The sequence below is a fragment of the Eriocheir sinensis genome, chromosome 38, assembly GCF_024679095.1.
Source record: "Eriocheir sinensis breed Jianghai 21 chromosome 38, ASM2467909v1, whole genome shotgun sequence".
NCBI lineage: Eukaryota > Metazoa > Arthropoda > Malacostraca > Decapoda > Varunidae > Eriocheir > Eriocheir sinensis.
This window is the reverse complement of record NC_066546.1, coordinates 12375489-12401617: the sequence shown is the minus strand read 5'-3', so window position 1 is coordinate 12401617 and position 26129 is coordinate 12375489. Positions and strand designations below refer to the sequence as shown.

The window sequence follows — 26129 nt, the reverse complement described above, 5'->3', positions numbered from 1 at the left end:
TATTACGCATCGAGGAAATAGTAGCCCCGTTGAAAAGAATAAAATGACGGTGCTGAAGTAATGAAGTGGCCGACTCTCAAACCCAGACCAAGACTTTTCCCTGTAAAATTACATATCATATTACGCTTCGAAATAGAATAGTAACCCCGCTGTAGTCTAGTGGGATTTTTTGCTAGTGTTCTTTATGGCTAGCGGGCTTTTTGGTGAGGTCTTTCTCTGCTAGCGGGCTTTTTCATTAGTCTTTTTTCTGGTTGTTAGCGGGCTTTTGGGTTTTTTAATTGTTTTTGCTTTTGCCCTTGAGCTTCTTCCTTTGTTGTGAAGAAATAAGTCTCAGTGACGGAAATAAAGTAACTGATGCCTCTCGAACTAAGCTCACGACCTCTCCATAAAGCGAGTTGTAACATTGGGTGCATGCCAGTGACGGGTGTGACTTGCGGACGGATAAGTTGGTGCTAGCTTCGTTTCCTATCTACGCAAAGCTCTTATTAATCGGGTACAAACCATCAAGCGAAACCAGGCGAGGTATACCCTTGACTTAACCGATATCTTTTGGCACTTCTGTATGTGAACAAGGAAAGGGGAATCTCGCCTATTGAACAGCAAGATTCTAATACGGAGTGTCTGCCTTATATGTACGGGTGTAAGTGACTGAGTGATATGAGAATTCTAATGTCTACCCACTCACCATACCCCGTACTTGACCGTCTTCTTGGTGTCAAAAGGAATGTTTCTCCCTTCACATTTTCCATTCAGGTGTTGAGTAGCAAAGGTTAAAAAATAATAAGTACAGATAGCAAAGGATCGGTCTCGGTAATGGGATCGAAGTCAGTTCATTATAGACTTGGAATGTTTAAATGTTGGCTTGGCGGAGTAATGCTGGATAGTGTTCTCACGTAGCGCGGCGCAGCACCTCCCTGCTGTCCAGTGTTGTGCCGTGTTGTGTTGTGTTGTGTTGTGCGGTGTTGGGAGCCGGCGTGTCTTGAATATTTTGTGTTTACTTGTTGACACGACGGGCGGCCAGGCAGCACGACTCAATAAACAAGCGTTACTTTATCATTTGAATAGAAAAGTGCATACGGGTCGTGGATTTTTACCGAGTCTTATGAAGGTAATATGCCGTGGTTGGTCAGGTGTAGATGTGATGGAAAGGTGTTTTTGCATATGATAGTTTTACCAGAAGGCTCGTGAAAGAATTGTATATATTTTGGTTTGGAAGGTGTTGCGTTGGTGGAAAGGTGTTTTTGTATTTAATATTCTCTCACAGCAAAATGGACAGCTCACGGGCAAGAGAAAAAAAAAAGACATAAATAACCTGCTTTGTTTTAATGTTGCAATGGTGTTTTTCTTTTTTGGTATTTGATATTATTTTACAGCAAAGGAGACACCTCAAGGGAAAAATAAATAAATAAAAAGATACAGAAAATAAGGTCGCTATGTCGTTGCTCATCAAAAACAAAAAGAATAAAGAAATCACCACAACCTCCTACGTCTTTGGAAGCAAGTAAGGTAAAGCTGTAGGCTGTGAGGGGAAGGAGAATTGTAATACCAGGCAGGTGCTAAGTTAGAGTAAGTAAGGTAGATTGTGAAGTGGAGGAGGAATGTAAGACTAGGCAGGTGGAAAGTTAATTAGTTGCTGTTTTGTGTGAGTACCTGGACACTTCTATTACCAGGTAGACGCGAAGCTAATACTCAGGTGTCATATGATTGCATGCACGCGTTCCTTCTGTCTGGTAAAGTTAATTTGTTGTGTAACGAGAACTACTTGACCAGTTGATAAGTGTTGCATTCCATCATTTTGACGCGACTTTTTACAGAGGTGTAGCTTTTTTTTTTCGTTAGTGCTTCCTTTTTTTGCCCTTAAACTGTTTCCTCTACTGTAAAGAAAAAATAAGTAAAGAGTCATCGTTCAGTCAAAAATAATATCGAACACCCATAAAATCCCACTTAACTTCGGCGGTACTTCTACTTCTACTGACCTAACCGAGACAACATTACATCTATATATATTTCGCTCAGAGTCTGTTCCAAGGATCCATGGGTGTTTGAAGCTTCTTTTGACGACTGTACATTCCGACGCGAGGCTCCTTGGTAATCTAGTTCGAATCCCAGGTAATCGTCGCTTCTGAAGTGGACAGGGGAGCCGCTAATTCCCCTCGACGGGCCACTCCTCGCTGTGTCCTTGCATTAGTAGGGACGGCCGCGCGAGGAGCCTCCAGTCTATATTCCTAAACATATCGAACTCCCAGGATGACTAAGGGCCGCTTTCACACTCACTTTGTTTGTTTTGATCGTTACCAATGGCGGAGATCGACGCTATGGTTTTCCACGTGAAACTAGCCTATGGGGTAGTGGCGGCTGCAGAGGAAGCGAGAGGTTTTGAGTGTGGGGTAAGGTGCGGGGCTAGGCTAACCCCGCAGCCGCCACTACCCCATCGGCCAGTTTTACGTGGAAATACTATGGCGGCGATAACAGCCATTGGTAACGTTCAAAACAAACAAAGTAAATGTGAAAGCGTCCCTAATTTCCAAGCCCACTGAGGAGATTAACCGGGTTTTCTTGAGTGATTCTCCCGCTCAAGGTGCAGAAGTCGTGTTAAACTATCACTAGGATTACAAAACAGTACGTGAAAAGCCCAGCGACTTCTACAAGAGACTTTTCAAACGGGAGAACTCAGGAGCCGATAAGTTGAGTGAAGTTGAGAGTGGAGGGCGTGTCGCGTCTTGGTTGTGAGGCGATTAATTGGAGTGACTGAAAGGTAATGGACGGAGTGGACTGAAGACGCAGGGAGTGAATGCCATTTCGTACTAACCATATCAATCAGCGCATATTAGGGATAAAATTATATTGTCTGGTTTGTGTTGAGTTTCATTGAGGTGGCTGCAGGGTAATGGACTTAAGACGCAGGGAGTGAATGCCATTTCGTACGCACCATACCAATTAGCGCATATTAGGGATAAAATTATGATGTCTGGCTTGTGTTGAGTTTCATTGAGGTGGCTGCAGGGTCATGGAGTTTAGACGCAGGGTGTGAATGCCCTCTCGCACGCATCATTAGAATTATTGCGTGAATAATTATTAGCTGGAAAGAAATCATTGCTAAGGAAAATCATTGCTGAGGTAGGAAAGGTCTATTAATCTTTGCTTTGACTGATTCTAGTAGCGGGCTTTTTTTTATTATTGTTTCCTTTTTTTGTGTGTGCCCTTGAGCTGTCTCCTTTGTTGTAAAAAAAAAAAGACTCGATTTGTAGTTTGGTTCCCTTAAATGAATAGTCTGGACGATCTATACCGAACATACCGCCTTGAAAATTTGCAGAGAGGAACGTTTCAGAAGACTCCCTGTTGGCATTTCGTTGTAAGAACTGTTGTTGACCGGACACATAATGAAGGTTTGTAAAGAGGAGAAAATTATGTAATTGTAAGAGCTTATTAGTCTCTCGCATAATAATTTCGTAGAGAGGAACGTTTCAGAAGACTCCCTGTTGGCATTTCGTTGTAAGAAGTGTTGTTGACCGGACACATTATGAAGGTTCGTAAAGAGGAGAAAATTATGTAATTGTAAGAGCTTATTAGTCTCTCGCATAATAATTTCGTAGAGAGGAACGTTTCAGAAGACTCCCTGTTGGCATTTCGTTGTAAGAACTGTTGTTGACTGGGCACGTTATAAAGGTTCGTAAAGAGGAGAAAAATACGTATTTGTAAGAGCTTATTAGTCTCTCGCATAATAGTCTAGACGCACAATAAGTATGGTATCGTACCCGTAGGCGTTTGAGAATTTGACAGAGATGCTGAGAACTGGAGAACAAATAAATGAAAAAAAAGTTATATTTGTTCCTGTAGGCGTTCCATTAAAGTGTCTTGTGTAATGATCATAAATACATAATGTAGTTCCGTAAGGAGGAAAAGTCTTGTCCCTGTAGGCCTTTGATAATGTGATATAGATGTACAGAGGTCTTGGGCGAAAAAATAAATAAAAAAAATGTTCCTGTAGGCGTTACTGTGTCTAGTATAATTATCTTGATCGCGTAATGTAGGTTCTTTAGGAGGGAAAGTCTGAAATTGTACCTGTAGGAGTTTGGTAATGTATAATAGATGTAGAGGACTGGGCTGCAGAAAAAAATATAGAGGAAAAGTCTTGAATAAGTTCTTGTAGGCGTTTCATGTGAGCGTTTGTGTAGAGGATTTATATGTTCAAGGTTTTGTTAGAGGAAAATATGAAAATGTATATCTAGGCGTTTATTTAATAAGTGATTTATGCGAAGAACTTGGACCAATACGTTCTTTAAGAGGAAAAATATATAACCGTTTAATGAATTGCGTAAAGGACTTGAACGAGTGAGGTTTTGTTAGGGGAAAAAATATTATATCGTACCTGAGGGCGTTGAATTCTATAATTTACACGCAGAAGACCTCGGGCACAAAAACTGTACAGATTACCGAGAACCTAAGCTACATATAGACGGACCCGCAACTCGTATGAAAGCCTTGTCAAATGTGTGTTCTTGGGCGCCGAAATGTTTAGCATGGCCCGTAACATCCCTGGGCTTGGATTTCTTGCGTTCCCGAGTCTTTCCTCCTTCACTGCGCCATCAAGTCTCGTTCTGATGCACAAATGACACGTGATCATTAGTCTTCACGCATTAAATGTTGAGCATGATTTCATTTTTCCCTAATTAAGATGCTTTTTGAGTGTTAATTAGTCGTGATCTTTTGCCGATTCAGTTAATTAGGCTGTCAAACGTTGCTCCGAGGAATGTTGTGATTCATTAAAGCAGAACATAAACTCAGGGGCTTTGTGGAAGTAGGAATTTTTTACTTGTGAATACTAAAACTTGGATGTTTGGAAAAATTCGCCAGTGGGGTCAATGCATCGCTTTCTTGGTGTAGAGCAGCGCCTCCTATCCATTTTCCCGCGCTCAAGTTTAAGAACCACGAGTGAAAAGGAATTCAGTGTACGAAATATTCACGGTTCTACGCATGAATTTTAGAGGTATCTGAAGTTATGATTCCATTTACTAGCTTGAATATTAAACTTTGGATGTGTTGTCAGAGTGGCGATAGAGCCCTGTACATCACTCCCTTGGTGCTGAGAAATGCAGAGCGAACGTGACATTCATCGTTTTATGCGTGAAGTTATCCGGTCAATTATAGAACGAATTATGCAGCGTGAATCAATAATGGTTGTTTAAAGGTAGCTGATTGAATCTACTCCTTTTCTTGTTTATGAGACTGTAAACATCGCGGGGCTAGCGGTTCATTAAAAGTTAAATAGTTGCTTGTAAGGCGCCGGGGAATAAGAATATAGGTGTTCGATGAAAAGGACCTCCGTGACACCTCTCCTCCCGAAATTGACCTATCTCTCGGCCACTCCTCTAACTCTTTAGGAGCAGTGAGTAGCGGGCTTTTTTGTGCATTACTATTTCCTTTTTTTTATGCCCTTGAACTGACTCCTTTGCTGTAAAAAATTAATTCAGGAATCAATCGTGTGCGTGAGGAAAAATACTTATGTGTGTGCTTGAGTGTGTCGTGTGTGTGTATGTGTGTGTGTGTGTGTGTGTGTGTCGCTGCATTGCCACAAGAAACAGGCCACAAAACTCGGCCAGATTCGCCCAATATCCTCCGTCCAATTCCCTAATGCAAGAGTTTTCACAAGGATCCGCTCTTTCACCAGATATTCAAGGAAACTCTCCCTTCTTTTTCTGCTATTATAAACAAGCAGGCCTCGAAAGGTAGAATACATGTTGTTGTACTTCTTCATTTTGTACCGTAGCAAACAAATCGAATCCCTAACATTACAAAACACGACTTAATTCCATCCGTAAGCGGAAAACAAAGCGACGGATGCTCAGTAATTTTAAGCTACGGGTTGGGTCTGAAAGGCGAGACTGAGGAAGCTTACCACCGAACAGGGAAATGCGGGTGGAACAGAGAGAGGAGGAGGAGGAGGAGAGAGAGGGGAGGAGGGAGAGGGCGAGTTGAACACAAATACCAGCATATTATTTAAACCACTGGACGGAGGGGCGAGGGCGGAAGGGTGGGAGGGAGAGAGGGTAACGCTACAAGATACAGAAGGCTTCGGTTGGGGCCGCTGTGAGGTTCATGGGGAGGAAAGAGAGGAAAGGAAGAGAAATCAGGATGCAAGTGCTTTATGAATGAAGGGGTGGACAGGGTATGAAAATAAAGAGGACCTAAGATACAAGAGGCTTCGGATTTTAGCTTGTGGAGATGAAGGAAAGGAAGGGAAGGAAAGTAGAGGAAGGAAATCTATGGTACAAGAGATACTAAATGAAGGAACGGACAGGTTAAGGAGATGTAGAGGGCGCTACTAAGATACAGGAGGCTTCGGGTAGGGTTGTTTTGAGGTTGATGGCGAAGTAAAGAAGGAAAACCAGGATACAAGAGCTACAGAAATAAGAGGATGGACAGGGTGAGGAGATGAAGACGCTAAGATACAAGAAGATCCGATTCGAGGTTCTGTAAGGTAGATAGTGAAGACGGGAATGAAACCAGCGCCCAAGAGCAACAGAAAGGACGTATGGAGAGGGTGAAGGGTGTGACAAGGAGGCAACTAACACAAGAGGCATTAGTTAGAGTTATCTTAGGGTCGATGTTTAATGTTAAGAAGAGATAAAAGAGGATACAAGATACAAGAATACAGATTACTTAGATATACAGAGGATACAAAAGGATACAAGAGCTACAGAAATTAATGTTTTGAAATTGTAAAGAGGATGGAAAGATCGCTTTGTTTGAGGTTGTGAAATTGACGCTAAATAGAAAATGAAAACCAGGACACGAGAGCTACAGAAATTATGGTGTAGACAGTGTAAAGAGAGCTGAAAGGGCGCCATTAACACACAAGCGGCTACTATTGATGGTGACGACGCTGAGAGAGAGAGAATCAGGATATCTAAACAACGGGAGGAGGGGTTGGACAGGGTGACGGGGCGGGGCGAAGAGGGTGGCAAAGCTATTCAGGGAACTCGCGAATAAAAGCGAGTACAGGAAAGAGGGTTGGACGGACGGCGAAGCAGGACGATACGGGTTTGGAGAAGGGTGATTATAGAGGTGATTATTATGTGTTACTGTTATGGAGGCAGCTCAAGGGCGAATCAAAGAGAAGACAAAAAAAAAGTGGCGCTGGTTCTGCATGTAAATAGTTGATGTAGAGTAGCCGAAAGTGGGTCAGGATTGAATGGAGAGGTGAAGCAGGACTATGAGTTTGGAGAAGGGTGATTATTGAGGCTTTTTTTTTATTGTGTCCTTTTTTTGTGCCCTTGAGCTGTTTCCTTTGTTGTGAAAAAAAAAAAAGAATCAAAGAGGAAATTTTATGCAGCCAAGGGAATTTAGAAGAGTATATCGCGAGCAAAGAAAGGGAAAGGGGATTCTAGAGAGCGAGGAAGAGATTTTAAGCAGCCAATGAAGGTTAGATGAGTATATCACGAGCAAAGAAAGGGAAAGGGGATTCTAGAGAGCAAGGAAGGGAAGATTTTAAGAAGCCAAGGGAAGTTAGAAGAGTATATCGCTAGCAAAGAAAGGGAAAGTGGATTCTAGAGAGCAAGGAAGGGAAGATTTAAAGCAGCCAGTGAAGGTTAGAAGAGTATATCGCGAGCAAAGGAAGGTAAAGGGGATTTCCAGAGAGCAAATAACGGTACGAAGGGTTTCCAGTAAGCCCCCCAAAAAAGGTAAAGAGGGTTTCCAAGTAGCAAGGCAAGATGAGGAGAGTTTTCAGCAGAGATGTCAAGAGGGTTTCCAGACACCTTAGAAACTTGGGGAGGTGGATTTCAGCAAGCAAAGAAAGCTAAAGAGGATTCATAGAGACGAGAGAAAGGTGAAGGACTCCCCTGTTACCTTAGAAGGATTGGGGAGGTTTTCAGCAAGCAATAAAAGGTTAGTAAAGTTTCAGAGAGTAGGGAAAGGGATAAGAAAGGTTTCCAGGGGGCGAGTGTTGGGTGCATCAGGAGCAGACAGGAGGATAATCAATGAAAAAAGGTGTATTAGCCAGCAAGGAGAGGATTAAGAAGGGTTTAATGTAAGCAAAGAGAAGGGCGTGGGGTTTATATTATAGGTACGGATGATTTTTTTATTTTTACATCAAAGTATGCGGCTCAAGGGCAACAAAAAGAGTACAAAAAAAGCCCGCTACTCGCCGCTCCCACAAAAGTCAAGAGTAGCCAAAAGAGAGGTCAATTTCGGGGTGAGAGGTGTCTCGATACATGGGAAAGGCAAGGGAAGAAGGTGGGTTATCAGCAGTGATGTCGGGTCCCAGAAGACGGACAAACAGAGGAATGACCATAACAGCACAGATAAAAGTAACCCCAATCAAAGGTAAATTAGATGTTTATGGCTCTTGTATATCTGACTAATTGCTTTCCTTCTCTTGCCTATCGGATATTTACAATTCTCGTCTCCATATCTCCATCCGGTATTTGCCTCTGATTGGGGTCACTGTTATCTATGCTGTTATGCTCATCCCTCTGTTTGTTCGTCTTCTGGGTCTCGACAGTGAGGAGAAGAGAGTGTTTTAGGCAAGGAAGGCAATAGAAACGAGGTTTCCAGCAGGCTAGGGAAAGGAAACAAGGGATTTTCAATAAGTAAAGGAACGCGTGGTGGAATTTTAGCGGGAAAGGGAAAGAGTGGAAAGGTTTTCAGCTTAAGTAGGAAGCTAAGCGGCAAAACGAAGGTTCCCATGAAGCTAAAAGGAGGTTTTCCATGAAGCGTAAAGGAGGGTCTTCATGAGGCAAGGATTAAGGGGAAGCGAGGCGGGGGTTTAGCAGGAAAAGGAAAAACATCGGAAGTGTGTCAGCATAAATAGGGATATTATGTATGGAAAAACAGGATTCACATGAGACGAAGATAAAGAGAAAATGAGATCAGTTTATATTTTTTTTTAGCAAGAAAAGGACGACGTGGGAAAGTTTTCACCATAAATAAGGAAGTTAGGGATAAAGAGGGAGATGTTTATCAAGCCTGCTGACTGCTCTTCTCAACTTGCTAATTTCATGTTCCCCCCCCCCCCCCCCCCGACCCCTCCTTCCGCTACCCCGCTGCACACAACTTTCTACTCTAGCTCATCCCTATACTGTCCAAATCCCTTATGCAAGAGTTAACCAGTATCTTCATTCTTTCATCCCTTTAGCTCATCCCTATACTGTCCAAATCCCTTATGCGAGAGTTAACCAGTATCTTCATTCTTTCATCCCTTTAGCTCATCCCTGTACTGTCCAAATCCCTTATGCAAGAGTTAACCAGTATCTTCATTCTTTCATCCCTTTAGCTCATCCCTATACTGTCCAAATCCCTTATGCAAGAGTTAACCAGTATCTTCATTCTTTCATCCCTTTAGCTCATCCCTATACTGTCCAAATCCCTTATGCAAGAGTTAACCAGTATCTTCATTCTTTCATCCCTTTAGCTCATCCCTATACTGTCCAAATCCCTTATGCAAGAGTTAACCAGTATCTTCATTCTTTCATCCCTTTAGCTCATCCCTATACTGTCCAAATCCCTTATGCAGGAGTTAACCAGTATCTTCATTCTTTCATCCCTTTCACTGGTAATCTCTGGAGCAGTCTTACTTTGTCTGTATTTCCTCCTCCTCCTCCTATCAAGACACCTCTCCACCCGAAATTGACCTCTGTTTGGGCCACTCTTCCCCACTTCTTTATAGGAGCGGTACATAGCAGACTTTTTTTTGTTTTCATTTGTGTTTTCCCTTGAGCTTCTTCCTTAACTATAAAAAAGCAAGGGAAGAAGGAAAGCGGGATTGTTTTTAGCAAGAAGAAGAAAAGGCGTGGGAAGGTTTTTCAATATAATTACGAACGCTGGAGGAAAAAATGAAGGTTGCTGTTGACCGTTGAGAGAGGGAAAGCGAATTATTTTTTTCTTTACATTTTAAAAGGAAACCATAGGGAAGAGGGGAAGCGTTTTTTTTTTTTTTTTTAGCAAGAATAAGGAAAAGGCGTGGGAAGGTTTGTCAATATAAATACGAAAGCTTGGGAAAAAAAAAAAAGTGGCTATTGACCATGGAAAGAGGGAAAGTGAATTAGTTTTTCTTTACATTTAAAAGGAAACCGTAGGGAAGTTAAGATGAAAAAAGTTCCCAGCGAGCAAGGAAAGGCGCAGGAGGGCATTTAGCAACTATAGCAAGGAGAAATGAGAGATGCTTCAGGCGAGGAGGAGGGAGGGAAAGAGAAGGAGGAGAAGGCGGGGAGGAGGGAGACGACGAGGAGACGGGAAGGGGGTAGGGGGCAGTGTGACCCGCACTTTTTAAGCATAAAGGGAAGCTAAGAAAAAAAGAGGATACCGAGGGAGCAAAGAAAGGCGTGGGAGTGTATTTAGCAACCAAAGAAAGGAAAGACGAAGAGGCGGAGGAGGAGGAGGAGGAGGAGAAGTAGAAAGCAGGGAGGAAGGGAGATCTTTTTTTTTTCTAAGCAAGTAAAGGGAAAGAACAGGGAGATTTTTCACCACAAATAATAAATCTAAGGAAAAAAATAGATATAGATGATAGATAATAGATATAGATGACTTTTTTTGTAAGCAAGTAAAGGGAAAGAATATAGGAGAGTTTTCACCACAAATAATAAATCTAAGGAAAAAAATAAGATAGTTTCCATTGACCAAGAATAGAGGAGGATGGATGTTTTTTTAGGAGGAAAGGGAAAGTAAACATCGAAAGGTTTCAATCATAAAAGAGGAAGCAAGGACAAAAAAAAGAGTTCCCAGAAAGTAAAGAAAGTCGTGGGTGGATATTTAGCAACCAAAGGAGGGGAAGACGAAGAGATGCTGGAGGCGGAGGAGGAGGAGGAGGAGGAGGAGGAGGAGGCGGGGAGATGACAAGGAGATGACGGGGAAGGAGAGGGAGGAGGGAGTAGTTCACTCTTTCAACTCTCTCTCTCTCTTGTCCAGTTTCCTTATGCAAGAGTTAACCAACACCTTCACTCTTTCACCTTATCTCAAAAAACATGATCTAAAATAACAACAACAACTTCTGTGACCCGCATTTCCAAGCATAAAAAGTGAAGCTAAGACAAAAAGAGGATTCCCATTTAGCAAAGAGTGCGTAAGAGACATAGGAGAGTATTTAGCTACGAAGGGAAGGGAAGACGAAAGGATTCTTAAGATGAGGAGGAGGAGGAGGAGGAGGAGGAGAAGGCGGGTAGACAGGAGACAAATAAAATGTAGCAAGTAAAAAGGAAAAATATTGGAAGGATTTCAGGGTAAATACGAAAGCCAGGGGTTGAAAAAAGACGAATCCATTGACCAAGAGAAGAGGGAGGTTGTTTTTAGCAGCAAAGGGAAAGAAAACATTGAAAGCTTTCCATCATAAAGAAGGAATCAAGGACAAAACATAAGAGTCCGAGGAAGCAGAGAAAGGCGTGGGAGGGTATTTAGCAACGAAGGGAAGCTGAGACGAAAAGATTCTTAAGATGATGATGAGACGGAGGAGAAGGCTGGGAAACTGGAGACATATAACAAGTAGCAAGTAAAAAGGAAAAGTATTGGAATGTTTTAAACGTCAACACGAAAGTCCAGGGTTAAAAAAAGACGGATCCATTGACCAAGAGAAAAGGAAGGTTGTTTTTTAGCAGCAAAGGGAAAGAAAACATTGAAAGCTTTCCATCATAAACAAGGAAGCAAGGACAAAAAAAATAAGAGTCCGAGGAAGCAAAGAAAGGCGTGGGAGGGTATTTAGCAACCAGGGGAAGGCGAGACGAGGAGAAGGAGGAGGAGCAGGAGTAGAAGGCGACGGGTGGGCAGGGAGAGTAGTGTGACCCGCTGGAGACGCCGGACGAGAGTGGGTGCGGCTTGAGATGTGGCAAAGATCCATTACCCGCGACTGGCAAGAACCCAAGCTCGTAAAATTCAGGAGCGAGGACGGAAACTTTGATTGGTTACGTCCTGCTTGCCGCTGTAGAACATGGGGGGGAGAGAGAGAGAGAGAGAGAGAGAGAGAGAACAAAAGGTTAGATTTGTGGTTCTGTTAATTGAAGTACAATGAGAGAATGAGAAATATTGAAGGAACGTGATGATAGGGGAGATGAGAGAGAGAGAGAGAGAGAGAGAGAGAGAGAGAGAGAGAGAGAGAGAGAGAGAGAGAGAGAGAGAGAGAGAGAAAATGACTTAGTTTAGCCCAGACGCGGGAGGAATATCTCTCTTTCCCGCTCTGAAAAGTTCCTCGCCACAGGACTTGGTCGCGTAGTAATCTGGTTTCCCAAAAGTTGCTCCTTAAAGAAAAGAAAAAAAGAGAGATCCATAAAACTTGGAAAATCTCTCTCTCTCTCTCCCTCTCTCTCTCTCTCTCTACGGCAGAAAGATCGTTTTATCTCCTTCGTTTATTTTGATTACGCGATTTATGCTTGAGAGAGAGAGAGAGAGAGAGAGAGAGAGAGAGAGAGAGAGAGAGAGAGAGAGAGAGAGAGAGAGAGAGAGAGAGAGAGAGAGAGAGAGGAAAAAATCAACCTTGCCAAACTTTCAATGAACCGTAAGAAAATCCTAACTTGAGAGAGAGAGAGAGAGAGAGAGAGAGAGAGAGAGAGAGAGAGAGAGAGAGAGAGAGAATGAAGTGAAACAGTAACGAAAAAGTGACATTGAAGCTTCATACCCTTAGCGAGACCGAAGCATCGAGAGAGAGTGAGTGAAACTTTGAACGGAACATTGACCATTAATGATAAAGTTTCGAGAGAGAGAGAGAGAGAGAGAGAGAGAGAGACTACGCAGAAGGTCTCGTCGCCAAAGTTTCTCCTCTCCTCACAACATCGGGAAAAGGAACCGAGCGAAACGTTTTCCTTCCTTAAATGTGAATGTGCCGATACTGGAACGTTTGTGGCGGGGGAGGAGGAAGAGGAGAAGGAGGAGGAGGAGGAGGAGGAGGAAGGAGGAGGATATAAAGGAATAGAACAAGAAAACGAAGAAAAGGGAGAACAAAAACTTGAACAAGGATAAAAAGAAGAAGGAAAAGAACAAGGAAAAGAAGAAGGAAAAGAAGAAAAAGGAGAAGTAGAGAAGAAGGAGGAAGAAGGGAATAAATAAACGTAGAAAGGCGAAAATAAAGAAAAAAGAAGATAGGGGAGAAGAAAAAAAAAAGAGAAAAAAAGGAGGGGAGGAAAAAAGAAAAAAAAGGGGAAAAGAAAACGAGAGATGTTTTTGTATTTATTCTCTTGTGCGTGATTCTTCCATTTTTTTTATATATATGTTGAAGGGAGGGTAAAAGTAACTCTCTCTCTCTCTCTCTCTCTCTCTCTCTCAGCTTCATCGTTCTATTTTCAACGTTTCCGTCATTATTTTATGTAGTTTTAACTCTCAGGTAAGCTTGGGACACCTGTGGGCTGTATTTCACAATTATTACCTGGAGCTGTGTGTGTGTGCGTGTGTTTGTGTGTGTGTGGGGGGGGGTGAAGTGGGGTGGAAGGGGGAGGGGGAAGAGATGGGAGGGAAGCTCACCTTTTCTTTCTACTCCATAAATAATAAAACACAAACACAGGGCTTCTAACTAAAAGAGCAAAAACATATAAATAAAAGTCAATGTTATTTTTATTTTTTTACTCAGGATCGGAACTCATCCATGTCAACCTCACTGTGGATTGTTTTTGTTTGTTTTAATGGTCAGGGAAATAATTATTGAAGAAAGGAGTGCCACCTTGCTTTTTTCTCTCCGTCTCTATCTATTTATCTATCTATCTATCCATCTATCTATCAGCGTGTTTTTTTTTATCATTTTCTTACTTCTGTCCCTCTCACTCCTTTTTCTCTTTCTTCTTCGTCCTCTTTTCTATCTCTCTCCCTTTCTTTCCTTCTCATCTTCCTCTCTCTCTCTCTCTCTCTCTCTCTCTCTCTCTCTCTCTCTCTGTCCATCCTTCCTCTCTCCTGTATTTCTTTCCAACTTGTCTATTCTACTTTCCTCACAATCCCTTTTCCTACATAATTCTCTATCTCTCCTCTCTTTTTCACTTTCCTTTCTACCTATCCTTATCTTATTCACCTCACAATATCTCTTTCCCTCATTATTATTTATCCATTTCTATCCCTTCTTTATTTTTCTATCTCTTTTACCTGTCTTTATTTTCCACTCCATACAATTTTCTTTATTCTCTCTATCTCCTTCTATCTCTCCTCACTTGTATATAAAACTCACTATCTCCATAACCTATTCATATCTCTCTTTTATATCTCTAGTTCCAACCTGTTTATATCTCTCTAATTTTAACCTGGACAAAACTCTCACTTTCACCTATAACATTTCTTACCTGGTCTCGCTAATAAGGAGGAGAGGAGGAGAAGCAGCAGGTGACGGTGGAGGGAGCCACGGGCGAACGACGAGGTGGTGGTGGTGGTGAAGGCAGCAGAAGGAGGAGGAGCAGGAGCACGAGGAGGAGGAGGAGCAGGTCTCGTTAAAGTAGAAGTAGTAGCCGTGGAAGTAGTCGCTGTAGATGTGGCCGCGGAGTTCGTAGAGTTGGAACCCATTATGGCGAGTTGGATTGCGTTGTTGTTGTTGTTGTTGTTTTCCGGTCTTGATTTTGGTTTGGTTTGGTTTGGTTGGTTTTTCTAATGGTTTGGTGTAGTTTTGGTTTCCTCTCTTCTTGTTTTTTTTTTTCTTCTCTCCTTTTTATTTTCTCTCTTGCTTCTTCCTTTCTTTTTTTATCTTCCTCTCTTGCTATCGGTCTGTTTTTATCTTCCTCTCTTCCAATGGGTCTTTTTCTCCCCGTTTCCTCTTTCTATCTTGCTGTGGGTCTGTTTCTTTTTTTCTCTTTCCTCTCTTTCCCTGGGTCTGTTTTCCTTGTGGTAGGGAAGGAGGGAAAGAAGGTTGACTTGGGTACAGACCGCGGGTGCCAGCCAAAAGAAGGAGAGTGAGATAGAGAGAGGAGAGTTAATACATATTCAGTCTGGGTTCCTCTGATAATATATTGGGACTTGTATCTTTCTGCTTTCCTTTCCTTCTCCTTCTTCTTCTTCGTCTCCTTCTTCTTCTTAGTCCCTTTCTGATTTATGGGAATATTTTAAAACCCTCCTACGTCTCTGTTTTCTCTTCGTCTTGCGGTTTCTTGTGATTTTCCCGGTATTTTTTGTGGTTTCTATTAAAGTTTTCGTTAATATGGAAAGTTCCCTGAGTGTAGCGATCCGGGTTGCGTTACAGAATCTCTCGTTCGTCTTGTCAATCCTCTTGTTAACGTTTCTTATCCTCTTGTGGGTTCTGATTCTGTTTGGTAAAGGTTCCGATTCTCTCCCTCTGTGGACTTGGGAGTGAGTGGGAGAGAGGGAGAGGAAAGAGGGGAGGTAAAAAGAGGAAAAGGAGGATGTTATGGTCCTTCCTCACGTCATAATGGTGTGTGTGTGTGTGTGTGTGTGTGTGTGTGTGTGTGTGTGTGTTCTCTCCGTCTATCTTTAATCCTCTTCCGTTATCATTTCCTTTTCTGAGTCACATAAAGAGAGAGAGAAAAAGAGATAGTTCCGTGAGATGATTCCAAACCGACAAAATTGGGTGTTATTATCCGTCCGTCCGTCTGTCTGTCTGTCTGTCCTTCCTCTTCTTCCTTCTTCTTTTTTTCTTTTCTTCTTTTCTGACCCTCAAGACCTCCTCCTCCTCCTCCTGTCACCGAAGTCAATGATCGTAACTTTTTTCTTCATTATCTTCACTGTGTCCTTGAGTATGTCCTTCGGGGGGGGTTGGTGGGGCCTACGAAGGGAGCACTGCAGGGGGCGTGCGGGCGGGTGGGCGGGCGTGAGTGCGGCGGTCAGGGCGTGAGAAGGATCGCCAGCCACATGGGAGAGAGGGGCGGAGCGGCCGACGTGTGACCCCTCCCGCGGCTACAGAGGCACTGACTGTGTGGCACTGCTCGTCAGGATAGCACTCCCTCCCTCCCTCCCTCCCTGGCACTCTTCCTCTGTCCCTCTTCCTTCCCTCTCCTCTTCTGTCCTTCTATTCCTTCATTCCTTACTGTATCTCCCTCTCTCCCTCTTCCCTTTCTCTCCTCATCCTTCTCTTCCTTCTCTTCCTTACTATCTGTCTATCGCTTCTTTCTCTATTCTTTTTCCTCTTCTTCTTTTTCTTCCTTACTGTCTTGCGTCTCTTCCTCTCCTCCTTTTCCTGTTCCTCTTCCTTCGCTCCTTTTTTACTATCTCCACCTCCTCTTTCTCCTCCTCTTCTTCTCTCTCTCTAGCTCCTTTCTCTTCCTCTTCCCTCCATTCCTCCCTTGCTGTCCCTGCCTTTTCCTCTTCTCTTTCCTCTCTTCTCCCTCTTTCCTTCCTTTCTCCTCCTTCTCTCTTTCCCTCTTTTGTGATTCTCTTCTCTTCTTTCCTTCTCTCCCTTTCCTTCTTCGCCCTTTTCTGTTCCATCCTCTCTCTCTCTCCTCTTCTTTCTCTCCCTCTCACTTCCCTCTCATTGCCCTTTTCCTCCCTATCTTCTTTTCCTCTTCTCCTCTCTTCCTTCTTCTTTCCTTTATCCTCTTCCTTGCTCTCCCTTCCCCCTGTTCCCTCTTTATCACCCTCCTCGTCTCCTCCATCTTCCTCCCCTCATTCATCTCTCCTCCCTTGTATCTTACTCTTCTCCTCCTCCTTTCCATCCTTCTCCTCCCTCCTCCTTCTCTTCCATTCTTTTTTTTTCCTTTTTCTCCGCATATTCATCCTTACAATTTCTTTCTCCTGCATCCTTATCCTTTCTTTTCCTTTCATTCCTCCATTCCCTTTCTCTCTACACCCCTTTCTTTCACTCTGTACCATTTCTCTTTCTCCTCTTCTTCCTCTTTCCTTATTCCCATTTCTCCACATCTCTCCTTCTCCCATTCCTTCTCTACCTATCACCCTCTTCCTCTTCTTCCATTCCCTTTCCTCCTTCCCTTTCCTCTTGTATCCTTTCTCTTCCTCCTCCTCCTCCTCCCCCTCCATCCCTTCCTCTCCTTCCTTCCTCCTGCATTCTTTCCTCACCCTCTCCTCTTCCTCTCCACTTCCCTCCCCTTCCTCTTCTACTGTTCCTCTTTCTCCTCCCCTTCCCGTTCACTTCCCCCCCTTCCCTCTTCTCTTTACGTTTTCCCCCTCCAGTTTCTCTCCACCTCCTCTCCTATTCCTCTATCCTCCTCCCCCTTCTCTCCTCCCCTTCCTCTTATCTCCCCCCGTTTATCCCTCCTCTTCCTCCCTCTCATACCCTTCCCTTCCCTTTCCCCATATCCCTTCCTCCTCCTTCTCCCCCTCCTCTTCTTCCACTCCCCTTTCTCTCTCCCCCCCCCTTCCCTCAATCCCCCTTCCTCCCTTTGTGGTGGTTCAAGCTCCAGGTTGTGGCCTTAACTATCCCTGCATTCACAGTTCGAAGTAGTAATGGTGGTGGTGGTGGTGGTGGTGGTGATTGTGGTGGTATTGATGGTGAAGATTTGGTTTGCTTTTTTACTTTTTTTATTTTTTCTCATAGTTTTATTTTTGTTTTATTTTATTTTTGTATTCTTCTTCTGTGTCAATTTTCTTGTTGTTTGTTATTGATTTCTTTGTACCTTTTTTTGTTCTTTAGATATTTGTCATTTGCGTTTCTCTCTCTCTCTCTCTCTCTCTCTCTCTCTCTCTCTCTCTCTCTCTCTCTCTCTCTCTCTCTCTCTCTCTCTCTCTCTCTCTCTCTCTCTCTCTCTCTCTCTCTCTCTCTCTCTCTCTCTCTCTCTCTCTCTCTAGTAATTGTGCTTTTGAGAGAGAGAGAGAGAGAGAGAGAGAGAGAGAATTTTTTTTGTGATTCCTTAATTCACTCGTTTATATCAACATGCTATGTAGTATAACACACACACACACACACACACACACACACACACAGACAGAAAAAAGAACAACCTGCTTACTTGCCTTTACTACCCCTTCCTCCTCCTCCTCCTCTTCCTCCTCCTCCTCCTCCTCCTCCTCCTGTCCCTTCCTCCTTCACAGCTTCAGTGTATGAGGGGAACCTTTTAATTTTGTATCCTCATGGTGAGCCCTCTTGTCTGAATTAGAGAGAGAGAGAGAGAGAGAGAGAGAGAGAGAGAGAGAGAGAGAGAGAGAGAGAAGCTTCATAAAGTGGGATCGTCTTGGAACATGGCAAAGAAGACGAGACACAGACAGACAGAGACACACACAGACACGCATATATGAAGTCTTTATAGCCACAAGGAGGAGGAGGAGGAGGAGGAGGGCATGAAAGAGACGAAGAAGCAAGACGAAAAGGAGTTCAGAAAAGGAGGAAGAAAATTGAAAGGAAGAAAAGGAGATGAAGTAGGAGGAGGAAGAGGAGGAGGAGGAGGAGGAGGAGGAGGCTTGTTTCACCTATTATTACTTTTCCTCCCATGTCCTCTCCAGAACTCTCTCTCTCTCTCTCTCTCTCTCTCTCTCTCTCTCTCTCTCTCTCTCTCTCTCTCTCTCTCTCTCTCTCTCTCTCTCTCGTTCCGTATGTGAGTTCAATTTCGCGTCTAATATTTTTTTTTCCTTTCTCTCTCTCTCACTCTCTCTCTCTCTCTCTCACACACACACACACACACTGGTTGACGATTCTCTATAGAAAAAGAGAGAGAGAGAGAGAGAGAGAGAGAGAGAGAGAGAGAACAAACAGGGTGGATCATAAATTGTAAACACGCCCACTTTTTTACGGGATAAAGAGAGAGACCTTAAAAGAGGAGAGGAGAGGAAAAGTGAGGCCAACACTTTATGCCTCCCTCCTCTTTGTGGCGGGAAAGTGAGGGAGGAGGAGGAGGAGGAGGAGGAGGAGGAGGAAGGGTGGAAGGGTACAGAAAAGAAGATACTGAAGGGGTAAAGGAAAGTAGGGGATGAGAAGGAGGAAGAAACTGTGGTCAAAATAGAAGGGAAAAAAAGGATGGTATGGGAAGAGGAAGCAGAAGGATGAAGGGGTAAAAATAGAGGCAAGAGGAAGAAGAAGATGGAAGGAAAAATGAAGATACTAGGAGGAGGACGAAACATGGAAAGTCAGGCAACAGGAAGTCCGTTAGCTCAGCACGAGGTTGCCCGCTCTTATGCCATGGCCTGCGAAGCGATGCAGTAAAGACATTCACACGGGTTAAGGGCCATATTCTCTCCTCGGCCACTCTATTTCTCTCCTCGGCCACTCTATTTCTCTCCTTGGCCACTCTATTTCTCTCCTTGGCCACTCTACTTCTCTTTTTGGTCACTACTATATTTAGGAGGAGTAAGTAGTGGCCTTTTTGTTCATTATTGTTTTCTTTTGTACTATCTCCTCTGCTGTAAAAAAAAAATGTATATATTCTTCAACATTTCGGCCCCCAAGTACACATATTTGACAAGGCTTTCGTAGCAGTTTTCAGCATTTCCAGCATTAGTTTTATGACCCTGGTGGTAGTTTGACCCTTCTTCCGTACCATGAACCTAAAAAAACACGCATTAGAGCCCGACTGATCTCCTTTTCGGCCTTAGGATATAGCTGATGTGAGAGGCGGAAGCGTTTGACAATTCAGACATCATTCTCGAGCTGAGTTGTCCGCCACTGGAACAACCGTCCTGCAGAAGTAGCTTGTCCGGAAACGATCAACTCCTTTAACCCCTTGGATGCGGATTTCCTACAAGAATACATCACCAAGCTACAGGAGTGGAACAAAAATTGGCTGCTCCTATTTAGTGAAGAAAAATGTGAAGTCATGCATCTTGGGAGGGGAAATCCAGCATACCAACACCACATGGGAAACACTCCACTACCCACCGCAGAGGGACAGAAAGACCTGGGAGCATATGTTACCAGGCTACCAGTGAAGGCGAAATCCGTGCCAATCGCAGCGGACGGGTTAAGAATCACATTGATCGTCACTTTGCCGCGTCAGGAGTGAACTAATGGTATCTACGAGTATGTACAGAATGGGTTTAATCTTTCTAGTGGCTGCCGGAGTAATTAAATATTTACACTAGAAGCAGACAGCCTCGCAATGGGCCAATAGGTTTTCTGCTGCCTGCTCGTCCATGTTTCCAGATTTCCTTCAGCATTTCCTCTCCAACACACACACACACACACACACACACACACACACACACACACACACACATATGCACGACATGACTAATATAAGCCGAAGGAGGAGGAGGAAGAGAGGAAACATATGACATCAAGTAGGAAGCGATGTATTTAGTAAAGGAAAGGAAAGTTTGGATGAGAAGAAAAGTTGAATAATAATAATAATAATAATAATAATAATAATAATAATAATAATAATAATAATAATAATAATAATAATAATAATTTCTCTTGCAGGTTTAGCGTCAAGGCGTCATCGGGAAGACATCTGCAAGGTAAGCTATTATTTTTTTCTTTAGTTTTTTTTTCAGTATCTTATTTTTTTCCTTTCCTGCTTTCTGTCCCATTAGTCTCAGTCTTAATGTTTCCTCTTTTTTTTTAGGTTCGAATTAAGTGTTTCCTTCTGTAATTAGTATACGTCGTGAGAGAGAGAGAGAGAGGATAAAGGTCACTGCTGCAAATTAAAATCTTTCTTTAACTCCCTTTCGTGTTTTGCTCTTCTCTTATTCATCTCTCTCTCTCTCTCTCTCTCTCTCTCTCTCTCAAGTTGTCTCCCTTGTTTAACTCGTATTTTTATCCCTCGTCTTCGCGTTCCACTAATTTGTTTCTCTCATTTCCTCCGTTTTTTATTCACTTTTTCCTCTTGTCAAGTATTTTTCCTCTCTCTCTCTCTCTCTCTCTCTCTCTCTCTCTCTCTCTCTCTCTCTCTCTCATATGGTAATTTCCTTCGTAGTATACATCTTCCTCTCCTTTTTTCTCTCTTCCTCACTTCCTTCATCTTCCTCTCTCCATTTTCTCTCTCCACTCTTCACTGGTTTCCTCTTCTTCCCTCCTTCCCTTATCCCTTCCTCCCTCTCTCTCCAGTCCTCTTGTGTCCCCTAATCCCTCCCTCCTTCCCTCCCTCCCTCCCATCTTGTCTCCTTCCTTCTCTCCTTTCTTTGTCTCCTAAGCTGACAGACGCAATTCGCAGGGTAGATGATCCTAAAGAAGTAGCCCCTCCCAAGCCCGTTTTCTATTTCTCGTGTCCCGTGTCTCAATCTATCTGTCTATTTCTATCTCTATCTCAATTACGAATATGCATTTTTTTTGTGAGTCTGCCCTAAATTATTCCTTACCGTTTTTTTTCTTCTATATCAACCTTTTTTCGTTTTCTTCAATTGTATTCCGCTTCCTTTTCTTTATTAACTTTTTCTCTGTCATTCCTATCTTCTACTTTTTCATCTGTGGTTCTTCCTTCTTCTCCTCATTATTCATATTTCTTTTTTTTTTTACGTTTTTTCACCTAATTCCATTCATTCCATTCATATTCTCTCTCTCTCTCTCTCTCTCTCTCTCTCTCTCTCTCTCTCTCTCTCTCTCTCTCTCTCTCTCTCTCTCTCTCTCTCTCTCTCTCTCTCTCTCTCTCTCTCTCTCTCTCTCTCTCTCTCTCTCTCTCTCTCTCTCTCTCTCTCTCTTCCACCTCCCTCTCTTTTTCTGTTTATTCTTCCTATTTTTCATATATTTTTCGCATCTCAAATTCCCTTCTTCAATTCACCCCCATTTTTTAACCTTCTTAACACCCATCCCAATTTAAGGCCTTTCTACAATTCACCCCCATTTCTGAACCTTCTCCTTAACACCCATCCCAATTTAAGGCCCTTCTACAATTCACCCCCATTTCTGATCCTTCTCCTTAACACCCATCCCAATTTAACTTCCTTACCATTTCTGCCGCCCGTCTCAAGCCCATTTCACTCACTCCTGTTACTTATCCTTCATCCTCAACCCATTTCACACATTACTACATTCCCTTCTTCGTCCCATTTCACCCTATTCCTATTCCCTTCTCGACCCATTTCTGTTCACCCTTACAAAATTTCCAGCCCATCCATTTCTACCCCCCCTCCCATCTTTTGAATATGCTCCACTCATATCCACCCATTTTTGTGATATTCTACTTCAACCATTCCAGCCCATTCCTAAACATTTCCGCTTTTCCACCCACCATCTCTGCCCATTTCTTGCATACTCTTCCATAATGATTTCTTCTCTTCATCTCCCCCTTCCATCCCTCTTCCATTCTTGTGCACTCTTAAGTGTCTTTGCTATATATCCTCACACGTCATCCAAATCTTGCTTATTAGCGTTAAAATCCCCGCCCATTCCTCCCCATTGCAGCATTTCCCACTATATTGTCGCCCATCTCTACGCATACAAGCCCATTCCCGTGATGTCTCCGCCCATATCTGCCCATTCCTATGATTCCCTGCTATACCAATCCATACCAAATTCCACACATTTTTTAACGTCCACCCAATATCCCCTTCCACTTCCGCCTATTCAAGTCCATTCCTACACATTCCTTCTAAATCCCCACCCATTGCAACCCATTCCTACACATGCTTCCCATACCTTAGCCCATTTTTACCCATTCCTATACATTCTTCCCATATCTCCGCTCATTCCCAACCTTTCCTACACATCCCATCTCCCTCCCCGCCCATTCCCGCCCATTCCTACACATTCCAGCTCTCTCCCCACCCATTCCCACCCATTACCCTTTATCCCCTCCCCTTGCCGCCCCTGCCCGCCCCCTGCCAGCCGCCCACTCCCCTGCTGGACTCTGTTGGACGGCCTGGGTGATATTTCAATAATGGCGAGATTACTGAAGGCGCCCGACCGTCATATTGAAATTGATTTTAACGTATTTTGCCGGATTGACTGAAATCTCTCCAATATCTCTTAGAAGTTGCCCCTCTGAGACGCTGCTCGGAGGGGTGGGGTGGGGGGGAGAGGGGGGCCTGGGGGTGAGGGAAGGGAAGGAAGGCGTGAGGGAAGGGAGGGAAATCGGGGTAGAAGGGAAATCTTTAGGGAAAGTTTATTAATATTTTTTGAGGTTTTCGTCTTTCTGATTTTTATTTTTTGGCTTTTTTTTACGGATAGGAGTCAGTCAGGCCAATAGTGTGCCGTGGATGTTGGGGGGGGGGGGGGGTGGTGTATGTGTGTGTGTGTGTGTGTGTGTGTGTGTGTGTGTGTGTGTGTGTGTGTGTGTGTTTGTGTGTTAGAGAAATCGTATGTACACACACACACACACACACACACACACACACACACACACACAGAGAGAGAGAGAGAGAGAGAGAGAGAGAGAGAGAGAGAAACAATCATGAACTATACCCATAAAAAACACTAACACTTAAACCTCCACTTCTTTATAACACTCATGATACTGACGCAAAATTGGCGCAACATAATACACGAACAAGCGTAACCCAGGCGTAGTATGATGGGCCGGTACCATGCAATGCGCGGGGGCCGTCATTCATTGTAGAGGAGGTTGGCGTGATGGCAATGGAAGGGAGGTCAATGTGTAGGGTCCGAGATGGTGCCACCGCCGCCCCGTTTTGGGTCAGGTCAGGTCATGTTTTGGGAGAAATAGGATGTATATATGGACCAATGGGAGTTTCGTACCTTTCACTGTATACTATAAATTTGCACTTTTTGGTCAATACATACTATAAATTTGCACTTTTTGGTCAATATATACTATAAATTTGCACTTTTTGGTCAATATATACTATAAATTTGCACTTTTTGGTCAATATATACTATAAATTTGCACTTTTTGGTCAATATATACTATAAATTTGCACTTTTTGGTCAATATATACTATAAATTTGCACTTTTTGGTCAATACATACTATAAATTTGCACTTTTTGGTCAATAAACTAACTAGCTACCTATAGTTTTATCTTTTACTTATTCGTGTTTTCTTTCTTTATCTTGGGAAACTGTAGCATATTTTCGTTTTCTTTTTCTCATTTGTTGTATTCTTGGTATATTTTTCTGTAGGTTTTTCTTTTTTCTTATTCATAATCGTTGTATTCTTGTTTTTGTTTGTTTTTGTTTTCATTCTGTTCCTGGTAAATACACTAGTTTTTTTTTTCTTATTTTTATTCTTATTCGTTGTATTCTTGGTGGGTTTTCTAGCATTTTTTATTTTTCTGATTCCTTTTTTATATCTTCGGTAGCGTTTCCTCTTTCTTGTGTATTGTATTCACGGTAAACAGCAGCTTTTCCTTGGTATCATTCGTCATCACCTTGTCAATCTGTACCTATTTGTTTTTTTCTTATTTCTGTTCTTGGTAAATTGTATCCTGTATTCACTTTCCTTGTAATTCTATTCTTGGCAAACTAGCTTCCCTTTTTCTTATTCATGCTGTCCCTGGTATGACGGACTGAGCTAAATAAAGAGAAAGCGGTATCGTAACTTTTCTCATCAATCATTCACACTGTTCTCGGTATGGCGTTCGAAGTGAATCTGCTGAGTGGTATCTTAATTTGTTTTTATGGCATTGGGCGAGGATTGGCGTAAAAAGCATGGCCAAACAAAGAGAAAAGTGAGGAGTTTCAAGTTCTTTGGTGAATTTTGATGTGGCGTGACTGAACGGAACGATTTATTTGTTTCATTTTGCTTGATAGTATTGAAAATCGTGAGATAGCGTTGATTGGATTAATTAATTTTGAAGTTTGTAATGCATCTAGAAAGAGAAAAACTATAATCCAACTCAGCTATGAAGTCAGTTTGTGCGTGGCCCGCTCGGGGAGTTCCCTGGCCACGGCGCCGCCAGATCATATTTAATGTATACAGAATACCGAATGCACGATTTAAAATAGTACGTAGATGACATATGAGAGGGTGATGTATCGGGGGTGATGTGGCAGCCAAAGTGACTTCATATTTGTCGGGCTGTAGTTTAGATATTGGTTGAGAGAGGAATAACCATTTAATATTTAGATGTACTTGTGAGTCCAATCATTGTTTAAGATTGAGATATATTTGAAAATGGAATGACTGCGCTAATAAAAACTTTGCGAATCCTTTATAACAATGGTAATAAGAACGTAACCAATGGCTGAGGAGTGAGAAGTTAACAATGTTCGATAAAAGTTTCTCCAGGTTGTTACTTTAGAACGAAGTGTAAGTGTTTTTTGCATGATAAACGTTCAGCAGACTCTGGTGAATTTAAACTTGCAGCAAAGAGATAATATAAAGAAGTTGTTTTATGGTAGTAAATGAGTATGAAAAGTTTGTTTCTGAAAGTGGAGTTTAAACATGCGATGAAAAGATAATGGAAATAAATGTTTTGTTTGGTTTATTTGATAGCGCGTGAGTATCATAAGACATTTGATTTTTGAAAGAGGAATTGGAACGTGCAGTGAGAAAATAATGGGTTTTTTTCCAAGATATTGATGGATAATTATGAAATATCAATGTATGTGTTTGAAAGTAGTTTGAAATTAAAATTCGAAAATGGAACGAAGTAAAAGATAAAAAAAAAAGTCCCCTTATTGTACTGTAAACATAATATTTAGGATGAAGAAGAGCTGTACGTCATTACATAAAGATTTACATGGCTGGCAATGACGTGATACAAAATTTAAATATATACTTATAACGCGAAAAACATATAAAAGGTACAGGGCAATGAGATTTTATAATTATCCTGGAACAATATATGAAGAAAAAAACAAAAAGAAATAACGCCAAAGATCCAGACCATTATAAAAAGACGTACAAAACACGACATAAATACATTGTTAGGATGGATTGCAATTTAGATCAAAGTGAAGGATACATAAAAAAAAAAATCAGAAACAATGACTTAAAAAATTAATAGAAAAAATAACGCAACTTACAGAAAAAAAGTAAAATGTAAACGGATTAAACTCGTGTAAAAAAAAACGAAAAAAAAAGAAAATAAGAGAAAAGCGAACAAAAAAAAAAAAAAGAAGAGAAAAGCGAACGAAAGTATATGACACACAACTAACGGCCTTTTCTACTTCTAACCGTACCATACAATATGACACGAGGGTCGAAACTTAGCGGAACAAGATCATTTTAATGCGGTCTCTCTTGGTGGTGGTGATGGTGGTGGTGGTGAAGATTTGGGTTGTTGTTTTACTTCCTTTTGTTTTCCCTTTTTCTTCGAGTTACATTTTCTTCTATATATATTTTTTTTAATCGATTTATTTGTAAGGTACTTTTTCTTTAGATATATGCCCTTTAAGCTTGTTTTCCTTTACACTCTCTATCTATCTGTTTCATTTCCTGTCTGTCTTTGTCTGTTTCCGCTCTTTGTATATCTGTTTTCCTCGGTTTGTTTGTATGTACG

At 42.3% G+C, this 26129-nt stretch overlaps 1 protein-coding gene and 1 long non-coding RNA gene across 2 annotated transcripts in view; one reads left to right on the top strand and one right to left on the bottom strand.

The window, feature by feature from the left end:
• The window catches only part of LOC127008677 (uncharacterized), a 51226-nt gene extending 35415 nt beyond the window's left edge, over positions 1-15811 (bottom strand). Inside the window, exon 1 of the mRNA XM_050880984.1 lies at positions 14244-15811. Within this exon, the coding sequence (XP_050736941.1) occupies positions 14244-14460 (217 nt within the window). The 5' untranslated portion in view covers positions 14461-15811. The remainder of the gene's footprint in view (positions 1-14243) is intronic.
• LOC127008678 (uncharacterized) overlaps positions 1-20247 on the top strand; it is a 200516-nt gene extending 180269 nt beyond the window's left edge. Inside the window, exon 4 of the long non-coding RNA XR_007761244.1 lies at positions 20210-20247. This is a non-coding gene — a long non-coding RNA (uncharacterized LOC127008678). The remainder of the gene's footprint in view (positions 1-20209) is intronic.
• Positions 20248-26129: the final 5882 nt, after the last annotated feature.